The 27994-nt window shown below is 36.6% G+C and overlaps 1 protein-coding gene across 1 annotated transcript; it reads left to right on the top strand.

The window, feature by feature from the left end:
- The first annotated feature begins 2659 nt into the window (after positions 1-2659).
- Positions 2660-27781, top strand: LOC592346 (H(+)/Cl(-) exchange transporter 7). The gene is made up of 24 exons (XM_030985268.1): positions 2660-2785; positions 3613-3740; positions 4295-4396; positions 5016-5075; positions 6167-6232; positions 7388-7633; positions 8034-8134; positions 8299-8489; positions 9567-9676; positions 10358-10501; positions 10987-11070; positions 11618-11776; positions 13226-13342; positions 13691-13812; positions 15549-15687; positions 16906-16999; positions 17979-18145; positions 19108-19165; positions 20016-20229; positions 21546-21660; positions 22235-22306; positions 23209-23385; positions 25217-25297; positions 26058-27781. The coding sequence occupies exons 2-24, from the start codon at positions 3681-3683 to the stop codon at positions 26151-26153; spliced, it is 2775 nt and encodes a 924-aa protein (XP_030841128.1). The 5' UTR covers positions 2660-2785; positions 3613-3680; the 3' UTR covers positions 26154-27781.
- The last annotated feature ends 213 nt before the right edge of the window (positions 27782-27994 follow it).

Genomic DNA, 27994 nt, shown 5'->3' on the forward strand with positions numbered 1-27994 from the left:
GGGGCATTTCAGCAACATTTGTAAATCACTGATATCGAATTAGATATCCCAAAAGCCCCCCTCCCCCCCTCCCATCAGTACACCAGTGTGCAGCAGTGGTGTATAGCGACGGTGTCGTTCTATTTTCTTTGGTGAGGAGGCACCTGCGATGTTATTGGGGGATGGGGGGGGGGGGGTACAGAACTTACTAGGTGGATTTCATTGGAGAGAACACGATCATCGAGAGAGGGGGTAGAAGGGAATAGTAATCTTCCTAGGCTGATTACCTCTTCTGTTTTCTTTCTTTTTAATTGCCATTTGATGTGGTCACATACCCGCAGTACAGCTTCATTACTGGGTGCGGGGAAAGAATAAAGGCAATTCTAAAGGGGTACATCGTACATGATGATGTCGGGGGGGGGGGGGGGGGGAGGGGAGGGGGACGCAAAAAATTGGACTGACAAAAAAAATACATTGTAATCCACACAAAAATTACACCGAGAGAAATATTTCTTTTATGGATATATTATTATTGATGATTTATCCATTGTTTAGCCTCTACAAATAGAAGAAAATCTTTGCTGCACAAAAGTGATCATTGTTCAAAAAAGAAATTATTGGTAATGTTTTTTGTACATAATTTTAGCCTATATCCCCTTCCATTTTCACTCATTACCGAGTGTTATGATCGGAAATTAAGAATAATCTCGAAATATAGACGACAAACCAGAGCTAAGGAGGAGAAAGATAAAATGTAAGAGGGCGCTTATTTAGAGAGAAAGACAGAGAGAGAGAGGGGGGGGAGAGAGAGAGAGAGAGGGGGGAGAGGGAGAGAGGGAGAGGGAGAGAGAGAGAGACAGAGAGGGAGAAAGAGAGAGACAGAGAGAGAGAGAGAGAGAGAGAGAGAGAGAGAGAGATGGGGAAGGTGTATACCACCTGTCGTTGAGGGGGGGGGGGGGTAACACAGTTTTGCAGTGAAACCATCAAGAAGATGGCGCTATACCAAACAATATTAGGAAGCGATGAAGGGCCCTTTTCTATAGCTAATAATAATAATAATAATATTGGCATTAATATAGCGCTCTTACAGACGTACATGTGTATCACAGCGCTTTACAACATATTATTATTACCCCGGTCATCGGATTCAGGCTTACCCACACACAAGGTATGCACATTCTCCACTCCCTGGGGAGCATTCCAGCCAGTCGCCATTTTACAAGCGCCACTTGCTAATCAAACCACATTAGCTTTCGCATCCTACCGGGTACCCATTTTAACACCTGGGTGGAGAGTGGCAAATGTAGATCAATGTCTTGCCAAAGGACATTAGTGCCGCGGCGGGACTTGAACCGCGGACCTTGTGATCCACAGTCCGGTGACTTATCCACTCGACCACGACACCTCTAAGCCTCATGATTTGTAATGTGGTTAAAATAAAATGAAACCATTCATTGCTTGGACAGGAGAGGACATTAGACAAACATCTGACAAAAAAGGAGAAGAATAATTATTATATATAGAACAGGGAAGTTAGTTTTGTCTTGATCCGTGGGGGGGGGGGGGGGGCGTGATTTTGAGGATGAAATGCGAGTAAGTAAGGCCTCCAATTTGAATTAAGATTTGAATGAATGGATGGATGAGTACATGGATTAATTAATTAACTAATGAATGGATTACTTGCTTGCTGGCTTGCTTCTTTGCTTGAATGATCGATTAATAAAAATAGGGGAATATTCATGGGAAATCACAGCAGAGCTAAAGGGCTGAGTTACAGGGAATATATCATTTCTCCATGAAAACGAATATAAAGTAGGTGGGCGATGTGGAGATGGGTATTCATCTTCTGCTTTCTTCCTCCGCTTCTGTCTTTACCCCCCCCCCCCCCCCCCCCCCCCTTACTCCGGGTCAGAGGGACCGCATTCGTGTTTCCCAGATCTCTGTTAAAGTAGTACTTTTCGCTCGACAAAGTCAGGCTCGAGAGTTTTATTTTAAAAAAAGCGCCGGGGGGGGGGGTGTATTTGACTTTCCACCCGGAGATTTCGTTAAAAGGGATGTTTTTCTTTCTCTCTCTTGATCTTGATCTTTAGACTCCTGACAACATTTTAAAAGGGGGGTTATAAAATATCTTGAATATCATAGAAAGGGGGTACATTGAGCAGTGTTCTGGATTGAGGGGGGGGGGGTAGCTCTCCCAGACAGAAAAAGCCCTCAAAAAGCCCGCACTATGGGGGGGGGGGGGGGGGCCCGCGCGGTTCAGAACTTGTTGGGAGTCCTGAGTTGGGGGTGCTTTTAAAGGGAGGGGCCAAGCATACGCATACCCTGAGGGGGCGGGTTCTATTCCTCGATAGAATTGAGTTGTTTTTCCTTCTTTTTCTTTGTGTGTGATAGAGTTGAGTTGATAAACAAACATGCATTTCTGACATGATGACATGATATTGTACAAAAATGATTGTCTAGTATTAGCCTGCATTCAAGGGAAAGTAAGTTTCTCATTTTCTGAATGAAACTTTATCGTAAATAATAAGCTTATGTATTATTCAAATGGTAGAAAATAGTAGAAATTTTATCCTTATTGCTCACATAATACTCAATTATTTCATCAAAATCATGGTAAAATAAATTTTCATTCAAAACATGCATGGACATCCAATCCGCGTCGCCGGCCTCAGCCTCGAAGACAGGCTACCGTACATTGGTCAGGTGTTTTCTCTTGACATTCGATACAAAATACCCGGCATTTGATTGCGACATCCATGTAACTTTTGCTTGCCACATGCCACCAGCACCACTGACGCCACATCCAGGTAAGAAGTTGCCAATTTTCTGCTTTGCAGTTTTTTTGTATGATACGCGAAAGTAATTAATATAGATATCTTGAATTGATTGCACAGAAAGTTGATTGCAACAATTGTCTGCCGTGTCTTCCGTCATCTTCATCGCACTTTGCCGGTGGCCCCGGCCGGTTGGGCTAGCTTCTCCGCCTCTGCTGGGGCATGAGGATCGAGCTCGATCCAGGGAGCCCTATTCCAGAAACGCCATTGATGGCTGAGAATTGTTTTTACTTGCACCTTGTACCTTGTACATAATACACCAACTGACTGCACTGCACAAGAGCACCTTGCCAGACATTTCAACCTTGACGTTATATCCTGACTGATGGATCCTGTCAAGTAGACCTAGGCCCTAGAACTAGTTCTAGATCTAGGCCCTAGATCTAGAAGCACAAATTAAAAATTTGCTTACCTTGCAAAAGAATCCTGTTTACAATTACATGAACTGACATACGGTTTAAAATGTTGAGCTCTAGTCTAGCTGGAGTTCGAGAGGTTGATCCTGGCTGGAAATGCGTACCATTCAGGTGTAGGCCTACGCAAAAGAAAGGCTGATTTTGTGCTGCTAATTTGATGCCAACTTTATGAAAATAGCGCTTGGTTAAGCGTAAATAGGCTGGCGCGTGGAGTTTGCTGCAAATCACTCATGACATATTAAAAAGGTTATCATTTAGTAGCATTTACACAAAGCTTTCTTTTGGGATCATTAACCCAGTACCAAGTAAGTAACAATCGTAGAACCAGATATGACTGTATTTGTAGTGTGATCTATCATACTTCTATTTTTTTTATTCATTTCGATTTCTGACAGTAAGAAACACTGAATGGTGCCTGGTCTGTGAAGCTTTTCAACGTACTAGGGATTAAATGGAGAGACAGCCCCTTATCTCGGGTCAAACTCAGCCAAGATCATACAGTGATATTGATGTGAGTAGGTTATTTCTTGAATAACGAATGCTTGCTAAATCAGCATCAGTTAGAATTCCCAAATTTGATGATGAAAATGGATCCATAATTTGTGTTACATACAACAGCATAATCCAGAAATCAAACAATCAGATAAATATTGGCCTTATTACTGGAAAAGAACAAGTGATTTAAGTATTTTGAGTAAACGCTTTGTTTTGATTATGCTATATAGTTGCTTTCAAGTTCATATGCAATAATTCTGTGTATCATTTGAACCACATTCCAAAAAGAACTGTGCTGAACAATTGTATGTATAATGCCCTATGTGTAACCAAGTCTTTGAATAAGTCTCATGAATTAATTATTGAGGGGTACATTTTTACTTTGAATGTTTGTTTTTATTTTTAAATTGGGCATAAGATATAATTTCTTGAAACAAACTTTATAATGAATGTCCTTGTTACTGTTTCATGAATGAAAACAGTAAATCTTAGTCCAAAAATACTGGCATGCTTATTTTCCTCAATTAAATTAAATTAAATTTTCTCTTGTCATGATTAAATGGGATCTAGGTTGGCCACTCCCTCCAGAATGAGGACCAATCAGAAGCAGAAGACAAGCCCTTCCCTTCTCTCAGAACTTCTATGAGGAGGAGGTTACCATGGAAACAAAAGGTTTGTTAATAGAGAACGTTAATGTGAGAGGGAAGAGTGTTTGGGAGAAATGGGTAGACAAAGATGGCAAGATTATTACAGATGAAATAAACCTGTGTGTTCATATTGAGAATGGTTGCAAAGCTGCTTACAGCTTGAGGAATCTATTCTAAATTCTGCCCTCAAATCCTTGTGTACTTGAGGACAGAGAAGTTATTTGAAAGTATTTTGAATGAAGTTTTGTAGTAAACTTTAGTCCTACAACAAGAACTGTGCCAAAATGTTCCCCTCGCTAGAACTTCTTACTGTTAGTGCACAATAAAAAATAAGGTAATAAGATAAATTAGAAATAGTGATTGTTTGTCTTGGAAATATTGCATTTTGCAGTGTGTAGATTTATGTGGTTTTCTCAGTAAGTTTGAAAAAGGATCCTTAATTTGCACATTTTATTTTTGTAATTTCAAGATTGTTCAGTCTCATAGTTTGAGTGAGAAATGTATGTGACTGGTTCAGTCCTTATGCGTGGCTGTTCATAACATTTTAAAATCCATTAGATCATCTTCAAATTTATTCAGGACTCTCAAAAGATATGATGAAATATACATTATCTTTGATTATTATTTGTTTCTGGTTTTTTCAGGTTGCTGGGCAGGAGAATGAAGACATAGACACGATGAATGTACTCTCTACAAAGTATGAGGTATGTACTCAATAGGCCTGTCCTCATCAGCTCGAGATTGCCAAATATCCTGCTATTTCAAGTTTTTAACTATCCCGGTTGCGAGGTCAAGTCTCGAGCTGATGAAGACGTGATTTGTAACTTCGGGGATTATTTCCCAAATGAGAAAAAGCAGGCTATTTGGCAATCTCGAGCTGATGAGGACAGGCCTAATCTAAGTGATTGTTAGGTATGCACAGGTTTATCATCAATTCACACTCATCAGGTTGCAAGTTTGAACCTCTGCCTAGTGTTTATGTCCTTCTTTAGCAAGGAATTTTACCACTACCAGTTTTAGTGCTAAACCCACTTGTGCTAAATTGGCAACCCCCCCCCCCCCCAGAAAACCCAAATAGGATTTTGTTCAGTTGGTGTTGGCAGCTCTGTAATAAGAGGCGTTGATCCGCGTATCAGTCCATGTTTTTTTTGTAAAATACAATTTTCTTTCAATAAAATACAACTTTGGGGATTCAAGAATACAGTTTTTGAATTCCAGAAGTTGTCAGGTCTGAGTATATGTCTATGCATGTACCAGTGTCTCCATTATACATGCAGTATATACAGATACTGATGTTGTGTATAAATGGAAAACTAGAGCCAAAGTAGCAGTTTCAGGTTCATTATCAAGTATCAAGTGGTATTTTTTGTCTGTAGACCAGAGTCGTTTGAGTGATCATGTGATCATTGTTTCTTGTTTTGAAACTAGCTGTTAGTTATGATTTCTTCTTTAAAGTGGCATCATACAGCATGAGTTCAAGTTTGAGCTTAAAGGGAAAAACTATCAGTCTTAGGAACAAATTGTAAGGTTTATTTGCTAATCTTGGTTTCACTGAGTGTTAATAATATACGATTTATCTAGAATGTAGTCAAAATAATATCACTCCTGATGACAGATAGTCAACCTGTTCGAAATGTTGAGCCACTCCCGCCACCTATCCTCTCCAACTATAAGCTAAGAAAGATAACCAACAATCCTTTTCAGGACTACACACCCTCTCTCTCACATGGTGCACCCGCAAGCCTACTGTATAAAATAATATCATTTTTTGTGCTGTTTTTTCCTTGTTTTACAGAGTTTGGATTATGATGAAATTGAGAATTTCCTCTACTTGAAAGAAGAGAAGAAGATCAGTTCTAAGGTAAGGACTCGGCTCAGCTCAGCTTCATTTCATTTCATTTTATTTGCACATTTGATAAAAATCACAATAACTAACATTTACAATACAAAGTCAATTCCAACAAATAACACAACAGAACAGCAGTATCAAAATGTGGGGGGACATACAAAGGCCAAATGCCTATCAAAGGCTTGTACCTAAACTATATAAATAATTGAATAAAAATTAAGTGGTACAATAGGAAGACAGAGGGTGTATGATTTAATAATATTAGATTTATATATTCTTTTAAAAATAGATGAGGAAGGGCGATTCTTTATTTCTGATGTTGCTTGATGTTCATAACATTTGTGTCATTCCTACACCTCTTCTGTGACACGAAAGGCAAATCGTGCTAAAGAGTTCAAATTGTTGGACAGAAAAGGTCTTGTTCTTCAGCATCGAACAAAAACAGATACCTACATTGTGATATTTCATACCAAATCTATCTAATACACAAAATTCTAGTAGCAAAAATGTACTCTATAAAGTGACTCGGTAACATTGCCTCAGATTATGAAACAAAATCCTGGATGTAGCTCATGCTGCAATCATAATTATAAATCTTTAGGTCAGTCAGGAATCCCATGACTCAAATAAGCCGATCGCCTGTCTGATTATCAAGATATTTATGATTGGAAATCAAAATTTCATTTATTGGGGAAAATGAGTACGGTAAAACCGAACATTTAAAGATTTTTACTTTTTTGAGGCACTTCATGATCATTTTGAAGGGCTTCAATATTACACCATATCACAGACACTGATATCACGTAGGGCCATGCATTTCAGATTTAACATTGTTAAACGATGCCTTTAAAGTTCATTTATGACAATTATACAAAACCTTTTCCTCTTCCATGAATAGTTATTGAAAATAAGAGAAAAAAAAGTTTTAGTAAGAAGTAAGCAAATTTAACAAAATGTTTGTAATCTTGAGTTGTGCCTAAGGATGAAACTCACAAGCAAAATCAAATGAAATTTACACTGAATTACACTAAATGTTCAAGAATGTAAATATGAAGTATAAGAGGATTTTTTCTCACAAGTGAGAACGAGATATATACTTCTTACTGGTTATTGCAATCAACTGTTTCCTGATTCTAGATTGGTATGACGGTTTGTGCTTATTTTCAGAGTGTTCATGTGCTTCAGAAGGAGCTATCACGCTGGTTTGTGATGCTACTGACTGGCATTGTAACAGGGCTGATTGCAGTGCTTATTGATGTGACCATCAAGCTGCTCTCAAGATTATTATTATTATTATTATTATTATTATTATTATGTTTGTGCATCTTTTCAGAGTGTTCATGTGCTTCAGAAGGAGCTATCACGCTGGTTTGTGATGCTACTGACTGGCATTGTAACAGGGCTGATTGCAGTGCTTATTGATGTGACCATCAAGCTGCTCTCAAGATTATTATTATTATTATTATTATTATTATTATTATGTTTGTGCATCTTTTCAGAGTGTTCATGTGCTTCAGAAGGAGCTATCACGCTGGTTTGTGATGCTACTGACTGGCATTGTAACAGGGCTGATTGCAGTGCTTATTGATGTGACCATCAAGCAGCTCTCAAGATTATTATTATTATTATTATTATTATTATGTTTGTGCATCTTTTCAGAGTGTTCATGTGCTTCAGAAGGAGCTATCACGCTGGTTTGTGATGCTACTGACTGGCATTGTAACAGGGCTGATTGCAGTGCTTATTGATGTGACCATCAAGCAGCTCTCAAGATTATTATTATTATTATTATTATGTTTGTGCATCTTTTCAGAGTGTTCATGTGCTTCAGAAGGAGCTATCACGCTGGTTTGTGATGCTACTGACTGGCATTGTAACAGGGCTGATTGCAGTGCTTATTGATGTGACCATCAAGCAGCTCTCAAGATTATTATTATTATTATTATTATTATTATGTTTGTGCATCTTTTCAGAGTGTTCATGTGCTTCAGAAGGAGCTATCACGCTGGTTTGTGATGCTACTGACTGGCATTGTAACAGGGCTGATTGCAGTGCTTATTGATGTGACCATCAAGCAGCTCTCAAGATTATTATTATTATTATTATTATTATGTTTGTGCTTCTTTTCAGAGTGTTCATGTGCTTCAGAAGGAGCTATCACGCTGGTTTGTGATGCTACTGACTGGCATTGTAACAGGGCTGATTGCAGTGCTTATTGATGTGACCATCAAGCTGCTCTCAAGATGGAAATACCAGACTGTCAGAACGTGTATCCTTACTTACCCATTATAAGCGTATTTGAAGAAGGAGCCCGGCCCCCCCCCCCCCCCACTCCGTGATCGGAGGGATACCATGCATGTTACCAAAATGTCTGGTAAAGGGGTACTTGTCATGCACCAAAGTCCGGCTCGTAGCGCACAAAAGCCTGTTTTACACACCGGACTTGGGGGGTGTTTTCAAAAGGAGGGAACATGCATATGCGTACCCTAAATAACACTGAGTGGGGGGGGGGGGGGGGGGGGGAGGCGGGCCGGGAGAAGGAGCCAGGGGAGTGTTTCACAAAGATCCTAAGTTGAACTTAATTCTAAGTTGGACTTAACAATTATGGAAAGTTGTTAACATCTATGAAAATATTTTGTAAAAGTGATTTGTAAAAAGGCATAAAATGTTTATTCAAATCATTCATATTTTCTATTATCAAGGAGATTTCATATTCTTGATGTGGAATTTATGAAAAGTCTAAAATTCATGAATTTTTGCTTTTGAATATATTTTATTTTAAGGCTCAAATGGCTCTCCATAACTTTAAGTCCAACTTAGAGTTTAGTTTGACTTAGAATCTTTGTGAAACACCCCCAAGGGAGCAATTCCACTCCTCCTGACCTATCCAATCAAGAAATGCATCCACACACCCCACACTAGTAGTAAACATATAGGTATCACTCTAAGTCAAGAAACACACAAAGTGTAGACATAATGTCAAAAGACTTACTCTTCTCCCTCAAATAAGTCATTTTGGGCGATTGCCCCACCCCACCCTTCTGGAATGCAAACAAGGGCCCCCTTTCTAAAAGTATAAGGATCACAGTAAATTGAATTTTTTTCTCCTCCTGAAGCCCCCTTAATAGCATTAGGCAAGTTTTTAAATTATTGGGCTATTTCAATTACAACATTCTATTTGAGCTAAAACTTATGCATATTGTGTTTTAAGAAAAAATACTTTCTTATCAGGAATTTGCTCTACATGTGTTGTATTTTTCAATTGAATTCAAGGATGGCAGATGCCACTCAGGGATAAATGTTCGACAAAGCAAACCAGTTTACCTTAACAGTGTTTCATACACAGTATTCATAACAGACAACTATAGCACCGACATCATCAAGCCATTTGCTGTGTGGCTAGCCATGTGCGTTGGCCTGGTTTTTGTGGCAGTTGTTCTGGTCGCTTATGGAGAGGTATGTGTCAAAGACTTTATGCTGCTGGTATGAAGAAAGATTGTAAGAGTACATGAACTATCCCTAGTTAAAGAAAAGGTTGAGTTCTGGGAAGAGGTGAAAACTAATTTGTGAGCGTATTCATTGTATTATGCGAGTGTGGAAGAACATCAGATAAAAAATGTTCCCTGAAAAGTATGGCTCTTCAAATGTCTTAATATTCTAAATATGGCATGTAACATCATAAAAATCGGGACAGATTTTTGTGTACAGTGCTTGTAACTTAACCAAGACTGGACCAAATTTCTTATCGTTTTGATGATTCCATATGCTAGATGATCAACCTTTTCTGATCGATTCCACAACGTTTCTTTTACAATGAAATCGCATGACCAGAACTCAACTTTATCTTTAAGCTTGGATGCTAGAATTTGAATGAAAATAAGTGTTTAAAGCAACAATGAAACCAGCAAAATTATTTGATAAACCATGATTATTCAAGTGATGTGCTGAAGTAAAATGCTTCAAACTTATCTCTTCTTGAGCTGAGATAGAGACAGATAGAAATAGAGAGAGAGAAAAAATGATAATAATTATCAAAGCAGTAAACCTGATTGATTTGCAATGAGATGTTGCATTGTATGACAAATTATGTGCTAAATAAGTTATTTGATTGATAGTGACTCTCATTTCTAAATTCAGCCTGTAGCCATGGGAAGTGGTATACCACAGATCAAGTGTTACCTGAATGGAGTGAAGATCCCCCATGTGGTTCGCTTCAAGACATTAGTTTGTAAGGTCACCGGGGTCATCTTTGCTGTGGCAGGAGGCCTCACAGTTGGCAAGGTAAGACTCATGGGACAACAATTGATCACTTATCTTGGACTTACCATAAAATATTGCCATTCTTTGAATAGATATAATAATAATAATAATAATAATATATATTGCCATTATCCATTTTAATTAAATGCTCAAGGCGCTTCAAAATATTAGGGAACACATTACATCATGACAAAGAATTGTGTACATTTACATAAGAAAGAAAATGCAAAAATGAAAGAATGAATGAATATCAGTGAATATGGTTGAAGATATTTGTATTCATTGTTGCAGACTGTCAAATGCTTCTGATGCTAAACTTACTCTCTTCACATTGATGTATATTTCATATGTGTTGTAATTTGTAGGTTTCATTGTAATTTTTGTTTTGTTTAATATGTAATTGTTAGTCATTGTATTTTGTTTGTTGTAGCGCTTAGAGACTTCGGTGGAAAGCACTTTATAAGCACTGTTTTTGTATTTTTGTATAAATCTGACTGATATGATAGGAAGGTCCTATGATACACGCTGGAGCTGTGGTAGCTGCTGGGGTATCACAAGGAAGATCAACAACCTTCAAAAGAGATTTCAAGGTAAGTTAATACTTTCAGGGACCGTTTTGCAAAGCCTTTTTTCAATGATAAATGATGAAAATCTGTGACAAATCTGCAGATAACCAATCAGAAGCAAGGATTTTACTAGCTTATAACAAAAATTGTCAGTTGTCAGTGATGACAAGTTTTGTGAAATGGGGCCCAGATCATCAATATGTATCGATTGTCACTTTAAAGAATGAACAACTTGAAGGTCCTTCAAATATGGATGTAAGCATCTACCAGCAGTCTCACCTACCCAATAGCAAAATATCTCAGTTATTTTATGTGAAGTACTGACTGATGCTTACTTAAAAAAATAATGAAATTGAACATGCTACTCTGTGATCAGTAGTGGTTTCTATTTCTGAAGTGATTTTTATAATGCTTTCGGAAACTTGAAGAGAAGAGTTTTTGTTGTTGGTACCTCTTGAAATGACCAAAGTTTATTTAGAAGTGTATCTCCCAAATGATACTTAAACGTTTGTAAGAAAATGGTAACTGCTATCATTAGTAATGAATAATATTATGATCTTGTACCATATAGCTGTTCCAGTACTTTCGTTCTGATCATGAGAAACGAGACTTTGTTTCTGGAGGTGCTGCGGCAGGTGTAGCAGCTGCCTTTGGGGCACCTGTAGGAGGCGTGCTCTTCAGCTTGGAAGAGGGGGCAAGTTTCTGGAACCAATCCCTGACATGGAGAATTGTAAGTTTTCTCTTCAAAAGAGGCCATAGCCGAGGGTTCAGTGACACAAAGACATAACTCCATATTTTGCCAAAATGAGTATTTGATATCAAATGTACAATATTAGTACTCTTCGAGCTCTTGGCCTTTTTGTCATAAACTGTCTCAATCTGTATAAGGGAGTTTACAGATACAATCTGCGCATGGGCAGATAAAGGTCATTTGTACAAAAATGGTAAAACCCACAGAGATGAATACTGGATATGCGCTCATGAAATTTATGTAACATTATTCTTTTATGCACCAACGGTACATTCTATGATACGCAGGTGGAAGTATTTTTTCAAGAGGTCAAACAAAAGGTATTCATGAAGCACATCTAGGACTTTGGCAGTTATTATTCTAAGATGCTCAAAGTGGAACTTCTCCATGTGTAAAAGATCTGTGGATATTTGGGGTCATTTGTACCATGTGCTATCTGTAAACTCTCTTATTAGGTCACTTTATCATATTTCTGTTTTTCATATTTTCTCTCCTCCCCTCCCCCTCTCTCTTTTTCTCCTTCTTGATTATAGTGTAAAACGGGTAGAGAATTAATTTGTGATTATTTTGCACTGTACAAATTTAAATCTGTTATTATTTTCTCTCTCCCTCTGTCGGGCCTACTCATTTTTTGTTGTGGTTTCACTTTTTCTACCTCTCAGTCTATTAATAATATTTCAATTGTTTCTGTTTGACATGTTATTTCATTTTGATTATGAGTGCCCTTGGTGTGTATGCTTCCACAAGATATCTAACCGGATCTTGTATTTATCAGTTCTTTTGTTCTATAATTACTAAATCACCCTCAAAGTAATTCATGTAAGTGGCAGCATGTGTAGTATTGATTCACATACTTTTACATGTATATCTTTATCTCACAAATCTCATCAGTTCTTTCATTTTATGATGAGTACACGTTAATCATGATCATTTGACTCATCACACAACTATTCCCTTTATCTAGCAAAAGTAAGAGTCACTTCATTATCCTCTGCTAGGTGACTGAGGGTGGTGTTTCACAAAGACTAAGATTGACTTTAAGTTGGACTTAACTATGACAGGCCATTCATGCCACTAGTTCCTCTAAGCCATTCCTGACATTGGTTTTTTCAAGGGGTGTATAAACCGTGGTCATAAATCAACTGAATTTACATTTTTTGATAATTCATTATTGAAGGAAAAAATATTATCTAAAGATCGTAATTGAAAGACAAATAGTGAGAGCAACCAGTGGCATGAATGGCCTGCCATAGTTAAGTCCAACTTAAAGATGATCTTAGTCTTTGTGAAACAGGCCCCAGGTCCCTCCCAGTGCATTTGTCATTCAGCATTTTACATAAATCCGTGTTAACCATTCATATTGTTGTGGTTGGCATTTTACATATTTACATTATCATCTTCTCTTTATCTCTCTTTTTCTCTTGACAGTTCTTTTGTTCCATGATGAGTACATTCACCCTCAATGTTGTGATGAGTGCTGTCAATGGAGATGCTTGGAGTCTATCAAGCCCTGGACTTATCAATTTTGGAGAATTCACAATCCCAGTAAGACCTTTTTTTAACTTTCAATTTGTTAAATACATTCTGACATTGTTCTCATACATTTAAAGTCAGAGAGTTGCAGTTAATACTTAAGCTAAGAAATGGACCATTTGAAATAATCGGGGGGGGGGGGGGGACGATGATTATCCACTGTACAATAAAACTTTAATGATGTATGTTTGTGTGTATCCTAAGCCTAGCCAGCTAACATACTAAGCTTGATAGCTACCAATGGGACATTTCAATGCCATCAACTATTGTCTTACATATCTGTCTGTCTGTCTGTCTGACTTTAGAAAGGTTGAAAGGTCTTTGTATCTTAATTAATGTCTGTGTGTTTGTATCTCTCAGCCTAACAAGGTAGCTTATCAAGCTTGGGAACTACCAATCTTCATGGTGATGGGACTCATAGGAGGACTCCTGGGGGCGCTCTTCAATGCTATCAACTATCGTCTTACCATCTTCAGAATGAAGTAAGTAATCTTGCTCTAAAAAATAATTTTTCGTCCAAACTTTTCCAGAAAACTTTTGTAGATTGAAGCAGCTGTCTTAAGACAGGACAATTCTGGTACAATATTGATAGGATGGTCCACATATAAGTTGGGAGAATATTTTGATGCCTGGATCCAGGATATTGGATGCTCTTATGATGTTAATGTGGACTTGTGTTTTGTCCAATGTCATAAAGGCTTTTTCAGATATGATGCGGTAATCCGCTGCCCCCCCCCCCCCCCCAAAAAAAAAAAAAAAAAAAAAAAAAAATCAATAAAAAAAAGAAAAATTAAAATGATGTGTCAGTGAATGGCAACTGCACACATCAAAGGTCCTGCACATATTTGACTGAGCTCTATGTTATATATGATACAAAAAATGTGAAGCATAGTACACCTTTTGTGTCATCATTAAAAAACATGGCAGTATTGCCTCATATCTGAATAGTGCTTATTAACCCTTACTGTACTGGGCTATTTTGAGCACCTCGATCATAGGGGGGGGGGGGGGGGGGGGCCTGGGAGGCCCCCCCCCCCCCCCATGATCTCGGCCATCGAAAGTCTGATGAACACAAAAATTTGTAGATATTTACGTAAGGAACAAGATGGTATAATTAGTTTTTTCCTAATATGCACAATTTTTTACGTTATAGCCTAATTAATTATGCAGAATGCTAATTTTATGCATTTTACAGAAACTCTACATATTTGTCTGTAGACTTGTGAAGAATGTTGAAAATGTATTGAATAAATGTTTCCTTCATCTCAAATTCATGAGGTTACATTATTTTTTGATATTTGAAAATGCAAAGTTAATTTGCATACCATAAATTATGAATACGCATTCATAAATATCAAATCTGGAACTATATTTAGGGAACCAGAATCATTACAAAAATTGTCAGACTCCACTTTTTTAATGTTAATTGAACTCATTATTCATATAAAACTTCTTTTCTAACACAAAATAGTTATTTTGATGTAATTAATAATGATAATTTATGCAAATTTGATGCAATTTTCAAATATTTATTTTCTTTTGTATTTTATTGTTTTTTTATTTCTTATTATATCTATTGTTTTATTTCTAATGTATTCTTTTGTTCTGGAATACATCAAGTTACTTTGAGAAACATATAAAAGCAAAATGATATCAATTCATATCTCCCACTTGGGAAGAAATACATCTAAACCTGTATTCACATTTCTGCTTGTACTGTACATGAATATATGCAATTAGAGCACATTTGTGATGACATGCGCATACTAATTGTTATGTAATACCTTACAGGTATATCCGATTTCAATGAAAATGGTATCAAAATGTGCGTAAGACTTGAGGGAAAAAAGTCATGAAACGACAATTTAAAATTCCAAGCGGTTGCGGCGCAATCTCCAAAAATGTCGAGGGGGGCTCCCAGGCCCCCCCCCCCCCAGTACAGTAAGGGTTAAGGCTTATCACAATCTCAGCTCTAGAAGTGGTGAAAGTCAATGGGAGTTTTCGTCATGAAATTATCTTTAAATTATACCTCTGGTGAATACCAACCATAATCACTCATTCATTCGTTCATTTATTGGTCCTGTGTACATGTACATTCAAACATGGAAATTGTTTTGTTTTGCTCAAATTAAATCAAAGGCGCAAGTAGTTAGATGGTCATTGCATTTCCAGAAACATAACAATTCTTCTTTATGCCGGCTGTCACCTTGTTCTGTAGATACCTGCACTATTCATGGTCCCAGGTGCTGGAAGCCGTGTTAGTAGCTGCAGTGACTGTGACTGTTTGTTTCTTGGTGATCTATATCAGTTCTGGTTCAGACTGCAGACCCCTGGATAATACTCAGTTCCCTCTCCAGGTATACATGGGCTCTGGTTTCTGCTTTGTTTTGTATTTCATTAGATATTTTAAGTACCGTAAATCTCCGTGTATAAGGCGCACTTTTTTGCCGCCAAAAAAATTTGAAAGTCGGGGGTGCGCCTTATACACAGGTACAGAATTTTTTTTTTTTTTTTAATTTTTTTTTTTTTTGATTTATGCCCTGGCGCTATGCCTGGCAATGTCTCCCAGCTCAGTAATCAGTGTGTTGACTCACCATTCGGAAACTACAACAACACTCAAATTTGTCTGTCATCTTGGTTTGAAAGTAATCTTTCTAATAGATCTCAATATGTAGTTTATAATAATAATTCCTCAATTTTTTTTCTATTCATATCATGCATGACTATTGATGTTTGGCATAGAACACAGTGCTTCTGCTAGGTGATGTGATGAGGCTGGTGTGGGACACTTGGTATCATGAAGCCTTAGAGTCTCGACCTATTTTTAATTTACATTGTTACTATTTATTGTGACATGTAAAATGAAGGTCCTTCCCCGCGTGGGTTTTCGGCAACAAAACAACAACAACAACAAAATGAAAAACATTTTTTTTGAGTATGAGTTTTTCAGTTAAATTTATTTTTACCCTTCAGTTGTTGACAAACAAATTTTGTTTACATATTTTATAAATGCACTTTCAGACTGTCTACATTTTGTAATAGAATGGGCATTTAAAGAAGTTGTGTGATAGGTAGTTAGAATACAAAATATTTCTGAAAAGTGAAAGGTTATTTTCTTTGGGAGACTAACTAGCAACTTTTTCTTCAAAGAAGTGTCTGTACATGATAATCAAAATTGAAAAAATCACAAGCTAGTACATGCATGTTAAGTTCTCAAAGTTTAAAAGGGATATGTCATCAGATTTGCTGCACTTCAGCCAATATCTACATCATAAATGATGAAAATGTATTTCTTGCCAAATTCTCACCGTTAAATGAAGAGGTTTACAAACATAATAATAATAATAATAATTTCAACTCATAAAGCTCACATATCCATTCTAAATGACTGCTCAAGGCGCTCTGTACAGTATAAAAATAATTATACAATATTAAGACTAAGACATAATTATACAATATAAAACTACGACATAATTTTACAATATTAAAACACTGACATTTAACAAATGGTGCTTTATGTTTCTTCTTAAATATTTCAATTGATGGTGATTGTCTTGTTTGTGTCTCATTTGCAGTTATTTTGTGGCGACGGAGAGTACAGCGCCTCTAGCACACTGTTCTTCAATACACCTGAAGAATCGGTTAAACTTCTCTTCCACAAAGAACCAGGTAAACTTTACCTTTTTAATACTCTAGTGTTCTTGATGCGATATTAAAGGTATAGACCAGTTTTTGAAACGTCCCCCTCTCAAAAAAATTTAATGGAAGCTTTTATTACCAATCATGTGAAAGAATATGTTTTGACTAATACATGATGATACAAATTTGGTAAATTATTATATCTATCCGGACTTGATAGCTATCGTGTAGTCCCATATACATCTTTCTGTGTACAGTACTGGAAACTTTACCAAGACTGGCCAAATTTCTTATCATTTTGATGATTCCAGAACCTTGCAGTACACACCAATACTTATATGCTAGATGATCAACCTTTTCTGATCGTTTTCACAACGTTTTTTTCACAATGCAATCCTATGACCAGAACTGGTCTTTACCTTTAATGACTAAGCTGCTTTAAAAATCTGTAGCTCGATATGGCATGTTTATATCCTAAGATTGTTGTTAAGTTTGGATGTGCTCTATAGATGAGTTTCATATTAAATGTATGTACAGAACTATCCTGTCTTTTGTTTATACTGACCGTTACTTTCTGGCTTGGTAGGTGTTTTGTTTAAGGTGTCTATTGGTTAGTGTAAGGAATAGTAGTATTGATTCCAGGTTCATATAACATACATAATCATATAAATCATTGAAATGACTCTATTCAGACTTGCTTGATGTATAGGTTGTACTACACATGCTTGGGCAACAATTAGTCCACAGTGTATATCTTACCCTATTAACACATTTTATCTTCAATCTTGGACCAAATACTTATACTATACTTATCCCCAATCATAACACTAACCATAACTCTGTACCTGACCTTAATGCCACTTGTTTTCCTAAACTTGGACATATATTTTTGGCAAAATAAAGCCCGCAGGAATTGATGGTGTAGCATAAGTCATAGTCCTCATTTACTGTAACATGAGTGACCACTGGTCAATAAAGAGTGTGACAAAATTTGTATCGTTTATTGCAGGTTCATATGATTTAGCTATCCTATCGGTGTTTATTGTGACATACTTCATCCTGGCGTGTTGGACGTATGGTTTGAGTGTACCTAGTGGTTTATTCATCCCATCATTACTGGTAGGAGCTGCCTGGGGTCGTATCTGTGGTATTCTCATCAATATGATTCCAGTAGTGGTAAGTTTCACCTTGGGGTGCCAGTACCCTCATGTATCACAACTAAGATTTAATGAGGGAGTGTAGCAATTTGTTATATTGATAAAACAGTGTTACTCTGTAACCTACAGCGTGTGAGCACATTTTCATTTAAAGCCAGTCTGCACTAGTTTGGCCAGGAGGATTAGACCTCCCTGCAAGGTCACTGACCGGTGGTTATCTCATCAACTCAGCTCTAAATTAACATAAGAAAAAGGGATCATGGGGGACCAACAGGCACTGATCAGGCATTGTTTGCTATATAGAGGGCGCACGTAGCTATAAGTAGCGCAATGGGGCTTAAAGGATTAATAGAAAAAAGGCTATAGTACAGTTAAGGCTTACAATTTTCCTTTAAAAAAAATCATTATAATCAACAGTAATAATTATTTTATACTTTATTTATTACACGTTCTTATCTCACTCAGATACGGCATGATCAAGGCTTTTTTTCTTACGTTAGAAAGATTATGTGTAAATCAGAGAATGATTAAAATGTATAAGAAATGTACTACCAGAGGTTTTCTTTCCCTTGTGAATTCTAAGATTTTGATAAGAGCAACTGATATCTACAATATCCCTTCATTCTGTGATATATTATTTAAAACAAAGCTAATTGGGCTGAAGAATGTGAAAGATGTATCAGTGGGTGCTAAGTAATAGTGTGGTGGATATTTTACCTGACTGCTAAGAAAGCATAAATGCTTGTTAGTAAGCAACCAGAGGACCGACGGCTGAAGGTCCTCTCCAAGAGACCTGGTAATAAGGATTAATGCCTTACCAAAGTGCACTAGCGCATCGCCTTGGTTTCGAACCCGGGTCACTGGATTTCGAGACCTCTGCTCTACCGACTGAGCTATCGCGCCTCTAAGTATAGAATCAATACTTATCACCAACTTATATTTGTAGTGCTTATTTCATGTTGTGATTTGTTTCTTCTTCAGAATAATGTTGCATCAGATCCAGGCATCTATGCTTTGATAGGAGCCGCAGCACAGTTAGGTAATTATGCATTCTCAATTATCTTAAAGCCCCTCTAAAGTGTTGGGAGCCCCCCAAATTTGATGGCAAAATTTCACTTTAATTGTATTATAATGTGAAAGAGGATGTCATGTAATACACATTTCTGCAAGGATTTTCAAAAGAAACAGAAAACCCAAATTGTATATTCTCTCATCAATATTTGTCTTTAAACACATTTTTGTTTTGTTTTGCAGAAGTGTGTAATAAATAAAAAGGGCAATAGTTGCTGGCCAGTCCTTTTTCTTTTCTCTTCTTTTTCACATGTTTGTGAAAAAGAATCAAATTTTTTTAAACCACCCTACCAAACTGAAATTCCTAATTATGCACAACATTTTTTGAATACTTTAAAAGATTATTGGTATGAAAATGCAATAAATAAAATATTAAGTGGTAAAGGCAATTGATATGCATTGGCATATTGACTATTGGTTGTTTATTAAATGGATTGAGTAACTTTGTCTCAGATTCTGAAACAAAATCCTGGATTTAGCTCATGCTGCAATGATAATTATAAACCTTTAGGTCAGTCAGGAACCCCATGACTTTTACAAGCCTATTGCCTGTCTGATTATCAAGATATTTATGATTGGAAATCGAAATCAAATTTTGTGTTTTCCTAACGGTTTTCATAACACTACAGTCTATTGGGGAAAACGATAACCTGTATGGTAATACCGGTCACTCAAAGATTTTTATTTTTTTGAGGCACTTCATGATCATTTTGGAGCGATTTTTTTAGGGCTTCAATATTACACCATATCACAGACACTGATAACACGTAGGGCCATGCATCTTAGATTTAACGTTGTTAAACGATCCCTTTAATCAGGTGGTGTTGTGCGTATGACAATCAGTCTGACGGTCATCCTGATGGAAGCTACCGGTAACATCTCCTATGCTCTACCCATCATGGTCGTCCTGGTCATCGCTAAGTGGATCGGTGATATCTTCAACCATGGTCTCTATGATATCCACATCCAGGTTCAAAGTGTGCCGCTGTTACCATGGGAACCACCTCCATTAGGCTCTACTATCCGTGCCACGTAAGCAGGCAAACATTCTCAAATTGTTTTAATGAAGAAGAAAAAAACATAAATTTGAAATAAATGGGACTGAATTTCATACTCAATCCTTGGCCTGAAATTTTAGAACAGAATTTAGCCTTAAACTCTCTGATTTCATGCAAAGAATGTCAAATAGTGAGATTGATTACAGACTAGGTCAGTATGTCACCTGAGTGGTCAAGGTCCTAGGATAATACAAAGTTAATAGATGAGGGTGATTAGACACTTGTTGGTTGAGTTGAGTTTGGGTCTATTACAAATATTTATATCGAGGGTTCAGTGACACAAAGACATAACTCCATATTTTGCCAAAATGAGTATTTGATATCAAAATGTTCAGAAAAATGTGGGCTTTCTACGGAAACACAAAGACTTAACTCTACCCAACACCCCATTGAAGTCAATTGCTAGTGAAACATAGACTTAACTCCTTAAGGCCCAAGTGCTCAGTGACACATAAACCACTTCTTCTCAAAATGGCCAAAATGGAGTTACGTCTTTGTGTATACCATCTTCTATTCTGAGTTGGGATTCACGTTGTGCAGGGTCTATTGTCTATTGAAGCATTGTATACTGTATTCTGTTAAATGTTTTGAAAACTAAAACTGTTTTCATGCAGACTCCCAAGTGCTCCTGTATACTTGCTATGTAATATTGTCAAGCCAATATACATGTAACAATCTTACATTTATCTATGTCCTGTATCTCACTTGTCTTGTATTACATTGTTTTTATGCTGAAATCATCTCAGGGCAAAAATGCACTCTCTCCCCCCCCCCCCCCCCCCCTCAAAAAAGAAAGAAAGCATACTTTGCAAACATCTCAACATTTGAATTTCCTTTGAAGAAATTTTCTTGGCTTGAATAACCCTATAAATGCGCACCTTTTCTACCTTTTACAGTGAATTAAGGAGTGGCCATGTGAGTGCATGTACATTTACAGAGAGAGAGAGAGAGAGAGAGAATACCACACATCTTGTTTTGTTACTTGTAGAAGTGTCATAGTCGAGTGAATTAAGCACTTGACTTGAAATTCAAAGGTCATGGTTTGATCCCCGATACGGCAGTAATGTCCTTTGACAAGGCATTAATCTTCATTTGCCACACTCGACCCGGGTGAGGTAAATGGATTCCTGGCAGAAATTTATTCCTTGAAATGCTGGAGCATTGTAATGGCAGCTAGACCAAAGCCAGGGTAATAATTAATGCGCCTCGGAATAGAATTTCTAGATAGACGGCGCTATAGAAATGCCTATATTTATCAATTATTATTATTGCTTATTTTGATTTGTACAGAGAAGTGATGAGTGACCCCGTCATTACATTCAACACAGTAGAGAGGGTCTCACTTATCTATGAAGTTCTGAAGGATTCAAGTCACAATCATAATGGATTCCCTGTGGTCGACCCTGTAAGTATACCCCCACTCATTATGATCATTATTTGTTTCTCCAATAGCATCCTATACTCTCTTTATAAATACATCCATGTCTTATTCATGGTCAAGATCTATTTAATAATAATAATAATAATAATAATAATAATAATAATAATAATAATAATAATAATAATAATAATAATAATAAAAACGTTACTTATAAAGCGCTTACCACCGAAGTCTCTAAGCGCTATTTAGTTGAACTATTTTAACTGTGCAGTTATGTGGGACAAAATTTTTTTGAATAAGGTACCCTTCTGATTCTTGTCCATCTTTTGCAATCAGTGATCCAATATTATAACAAATTTCAAATGTTATCAAAACACTATGATACTGAAAGACTTTATAAATAATCAATATACTATCAAGCCATCTAAAAAAGTCTACATGGTAATTGACCAATCAGATTGCAGGGATTCTTCTACCCATCAAATAATATAGTATTTACATGTATATTATAATCATTTTCAATGTGTTGTTATACTTTTTGTAAAATGAGATATTGTGGAAACCAATAAACTATCTTTCTATCCACTATCTAAAACAGGATGGTGAGACGCATGGAACGTTTAGAGGCCTGATATTGAGAAGCCAGCTCATAGTGCTTCTCAAAGAAAAGGTAACATTTCTTTCTATGTTTTCTACATGTACAGTTATAAAGACACATGGAAAATGTTACAAGACTCTGTAAGATTCAGTTGTGACTAGATTCTGCAAAACTTATACTTAAGATGGGACTTGGGTCCAGTGCAGAGTTCACGAAACTATCATAAGTACAAGTTCATCGACATCCCATTGAAACGCATATTAAATCGTATACATGCGTTTCAATGGGGTGTTGGCAAACATGTTCTAATGACGGTTTTGTGAAACGTTACCCTGGATAACAGTCATTCCTGTGGAAATGGAGGGCAGACCATCCGATCAGAAAATGCCTGATTGATCACAAAAAATTTGTGGGGGGGGGGGGCATTCTGCCATTGGTCGTACTTCATCTGGACCGTCTCAGAGCTGATTAATTGTTACCTGATCATGAATGCTTTACAATCGTTTACAACTAATTAGAAACAAATTTTTCACTTTAGTTGTAAGGCCATACTTGGTATGCGAAGCAAGCTTAAAGACATCGTTGATCAATGTTATATCTGAGATGCATGGCCCTACATGGTATCAGTGTCTGTGATATGGTGTAATATTGAAGACCTAAAAAAATGCGCTTCAAAATGATCATGTAGTACCTCAAAAGAGTAAAAAAAAATTGAGTGACCGGTTTTACCGTACTCATTTTCTCCAATAGACTGTAGTGTTATAAAAATGCAAAATTAAATTTCGATTTCCAATCATAAATATATCTTGATAATCAGACAGGCTTGTAAAAGTCAAGGGATTCCTGTCTGACCTAAAGGACTATAATTATGATTGCAGCATGAGCTAAATCCAGGATTTTGTTTCAGAATCTGAGACAATGTTACCGAGTCACTTTAATTAAGATAACCATGTTTGCTACCTTTCTATGCACAGGCATTTAGTTTGTGGCCTTCAAGTCAAGATCCTCGAGTCCTCCTTCAGATTGAAGACTTCCGTGATGCCTATCCACGCTTCCCGGACATACGAGATATCAACATATCCGAGTTAGAGGGAGATTGTACAATAGACCTCAGACCATTCATGAATCCTTCTCCGTACTCTGTTAGGAAGGTAAGAAAGATAATAATAGTTAGAGAAAGCAATCCTTCAAAGGTAACACGAATAACTGTATATGAGACCTCGGACCATTCACAAATCCAGGGAGGTATTTCACAAAGACTAAGAACAACTTTAAGTTGGACTTAACTATGGCAGGCCATACATGCCACTGGTTGCTCTCACCATCGGTCTCTCAATTATGATCTTTAGGTAATATTTTTTCCTGCAATTATGAACTATCAAAAAAAGTTAAATTCTGTAAATTTGTGACCATGATTTGTGTGTCCCTTGAGAAACTAATGCCAGTAAAGAGTGAGAGCAAACATTGGCATGAACAGCCTGCCATAGTTAAGTCAAGCTTAAAGTCGATCTTAGTCTTTGTGAAACGCCCCCCATGTCTGTGCAGTGTGAGGGAAGTAAGAAATATACACTGAAATCTGCTGAAGCGAGCATCTCTATAGAAGAACACTTGTCTTAAGCAGTCGCTTTCATTGATATACAAAATATTGTAAATATTGATAATTTGTGAATCGTTCTGTAATTCATAATGCCTATTTGTCTATCAAATGCATGTAATGTAAAACGTTTGATAGTTTTAATATAGATTTGAGGCATGATGTTATGCCAGAAAAAGCTTCATTTAGTCTTGCAAGCTGCTGAATATTCCATAGATCATATCGAGGGGTCAGTGACACTAAGACGTAAAACCGAGTATCTCCTTTTGTCTTCACCACACATGGGAAATAAGATCACTGGTACTCCTATTCTAGTCGGTGAGGAAGCTGTATCTCCCAACAACAAGGCTAGAAATCTTGGAGTAGTCTTCGACAGAACTATGAGCATGAAGGATCACATTTCGCGTGTCTGTCAGTCTGCATTCTACCATCTCCGCAGGATTGCAGAGATCAGACACTGTCTCACCAGAAGTGCCGCGGAAAACCTCATTCATGCTCTAATAACCTCAAGGCTGGATTTCTGCAACTCTCTCCTTGTCGGCTTACAATCATCAGCCATCAAACGTCTCCAGGCGGTCCAGAATGCTGCTGCTCGCCTTCTGATGGGAATCAGGAAGTTTGACCACATCTCGCCTACACTCCATGAGCTTCATTGGCTGCCAGTGCACTGCAGAGTGCAGTATAAGATCTTGCTGCTTGCATTTAAGGCTCTACATAACTTGTCCCCTGGCTATGTATCTGCTCTCATCAGTGTACGTCAGCTATGACCAGGACTACGCTGTGCGGGACTCGTTCTTCAAGTGCCCAGTACCCGTCTAAAAACATACGGGGATAGAGCCTTCTCTTCATCTGCTCCGCATCTTTGGAACTCTCTACCTGTCCAACTTCGAAATTGTAACAACATTGATACCTTTAAATCTGAACTCAAAACCTATCTTTTCCGGCAACATTGCGAATAATATGTGACATATTGAGGGAGCCAGGCGCCTTTGAATGCTTTTGCAGATAAATGGCGCTATACAAATGCTGTTCATCATCATCATCAACTCCATTTGGGCCATTTTGAGAAAAAATGGTTTATGTGTCACTGAGCACTTGGGCCTTAAGGAGTTAGGGAGTTGTTTCGCTAGCCATTGACCTCAATGGGGTGGTTGGTGGATTTAAGTCTTTGAGTTTCCTGGAAAGCCCACATTTTTCTGAACATTTTGATATAAAATACTCACTTTGGCAAAATATGGAGTTACGTATTTGTGTCACTGAACCCTCGACATTGTCCATGTGTGATATAATAATATTCAACCTATGCATTTTATGAAATGATGGGCTTATTTCTGTGCCTTTGTTGTAGATATTGTGAGAGATTCAGTTTCTTTTTGTTTTTTTGACAGGACACATCTTTACCCAGAATATTCCGTCTGTTCAGAGCTCTTGGTCTAAGGCATGTCATAGTCACGGATGATTCCAATAGGGTAGGAACACATAGTCTTTAAAGCTCACATTTTCTTAATGAAATTCTTACGTTGACATAACCTCAATTAATTCAAGTTTAATAACTTTGAAAAGCGAGTAAAATGATTCATTATGTAACATTTTGAATATTCCCCAGGGAATAGACATAAATATATATCATTAGTATGTTTCATTTCTTTTTCATTTTTTTTTTATTATTCATTTCAGTTTCAGTTTCAGTTTATTTTCATATTTCTCACATGTTGTATAGTATATCATTACATATAGCATGTTACATTTTGAACTCATTTTAGGATGCGTTTATACAACAACAAAAAAAGAATGATACATAAGACTAAGTTGAATAAGGGAAGAAATTTCAAACTTTTGCCATTCAGTTTCTGTTATTACTCTGCTTTCATACAAATCAAATTATTACAAAGGTTGGTTTGCCCTTTAAGAAGGACACAGGAATGTCAATGACATGAAATTGAAATTGGGTAATTCTGTTTCCTTGGTAGAATTTTACAAAATAAATTTACAAATAGAAATTTTCACAATCAGACAAGTAGTTAAAATATTGATTAATAATTACAATGTGAAAAAGAATCATATAATTTATAAGTGGGTAAAATACACGATTTTCAGTTTTTCTTATTTACCAGTATTCCGAACAGAAATTCATTGGTTCCAATAACTGAGTTTATGTGTGATTAACCATCATGTGATGAAAATGTGATGTGAAATTATTTCTTCTTCTCTTGTCTTGCTTTCTTTCAGGTTGTGGGCATGGTGACAAGGAAAGACTTGGCCAAGTATCGTTACTGGAGTCATCGAGGCTCCTGTGGCATTGAAGAGTTACACATAGCTAGGTGATCAGCTACCTTGACAACTTGGCTACTATGACGTCACACTTCGGTACTCTATAGCATTTGGAAAGGAAACAACATAGTGCAGATACGAGTCATGCAAGTTGTAATGACTGAAATATTGAGGAGCATTGTGATTTCCTTCTGTCTTCCATATTTATCAGAAATGTCTGATTGGGTGATAAAGAGTTTGGAAACAAATAGGTTTCATGAGCATTTCATATAGCTTCCTTACCCTTACACCTTTGAAGTGCTTCCTGTGTGTAATGGTAGACCACTCAGGCTGTTCAGAAGCATCTAATGATCTGTTTCTCATGAATGGACTTGTAATATTCATGAAAAACCTAACAGATGTAGCCTTTAACCACAAGAATATAAACACATTTTTATGCAAGATGACAATGTATACATATTAATCTGGATTATTTAGTGAAAATAGACTTTCACATGGTCACTACATTTTTGTAAGTCTTCAAACTTTGCCTCACAAATATGTTTTCATGGGCCCATTATGTGGCTATTGTTCACCTTTCATTGTCCATTTCAATGTAAGCGCTGTTCTATTTTATCTAAATTCACATTCATATACCTGTCTTGAATTTGAACATAAAGACAATCTTTAGTTTGTCAAAATTTCTCAGATACAACATAAAATGTTGGTGGTTAAAACTGTCTACAGAATTAAAATAGAAAAATAGAGAAAATTATGATACATACTGGTACATGTGCAGTATCCAACATCGGTGACTACACCCCTTAATACATAACGTTGAATATATTAATGTAACTTTTTATTTGTATTAAAAACACACACCTTTGATACAGCAGTGACAGAGACAGCATTCTGTAATCCACTTATACATATAGGTTTAAAATCCATGGAAAAGAGAGCACATACAGGAGTTTCATTGGAATATTTAATATTTTAAGAGTTGTTAGTGCCTAATTGTGTTGGATACTGTATATAGGTGCATTTCACTATTTCATTGAAGCGCACATAATACAATGTAGCTGTATAACTTTGTACCAGACATATCCACCTATCACAGTCATGATGGTGTAAGAATTGCAAGTTTAAAATACAATTGACAGTGATCATAGTCCTTTCAGAAGTATGATGGACTTATGATTATATATACACAAGGTATTATTGAAATACAAAACACTAGCAATACCGGTAGGTCAAATTCTGCATTGCTTGTATCGCACATTTTTAGTACAGATAACAGAATGAAGTGTATAAATATAAGATACATATTTTTAAATGTGTTCAGAGTTAGTTTCATGATCTTGATAACGTTTTGTAGCTTAACCATGATGAAGTAACGTACAATTAGTATATTCAGTGATAGCAAATGATCCTACATGTAATGTGTATTGTTTGTAATGACATGTATGTACCTGTTTGTATATGAAATATATATTGTATTTAATACTATGCACGTTGTGTGTTCCCAACTCTGCTGTAATTATGATAAGTGTTCACATCCAAAGATGGAGACAGTGCTAATTTTCTGCTATGATAATGATTGCATTTGAATATAAAATATTTCACAGTAGACATTATTGTGCTGTATATTTCAATTAATTTATGTATTTACCCTAATATCTAAATTAATACTGGTGTATCTATTATAATAATAATAATAATAATAATAGTTCATTCTTAACTTATATAGCACATTTCAGGACCACAGGCCCTCTCAAAGTGCTTTACAGATAAGTATATTATTACCCCGGTCATCGCATTCAGGCTTACCCGCACACAATGTATGCTGTAAGTCTTATGAAGGGCTATTTGATTTCACAATATGTTTTTGTATAGACATTGGGATTGTATGATCTTTG

This window comes from Strongylocentrotus purpuratus, unplaced genomic scaffold, assembly GCF_000002235.5.
Source record: "Strongylocentrotus purpuratus isolate Spur 01 unplaced genomic scaffold, Spur_5.0 spur5_scaffold_14, whole genome shotgun sequence".
NCBI classification, from domain to species: Eukaryota; Metazoa; Echinodermata; class Echinoidea; order Camarodonta; family Strongylocentrotidae; genus Strongylocentrotus; species Strongylocentrotus purpuratus.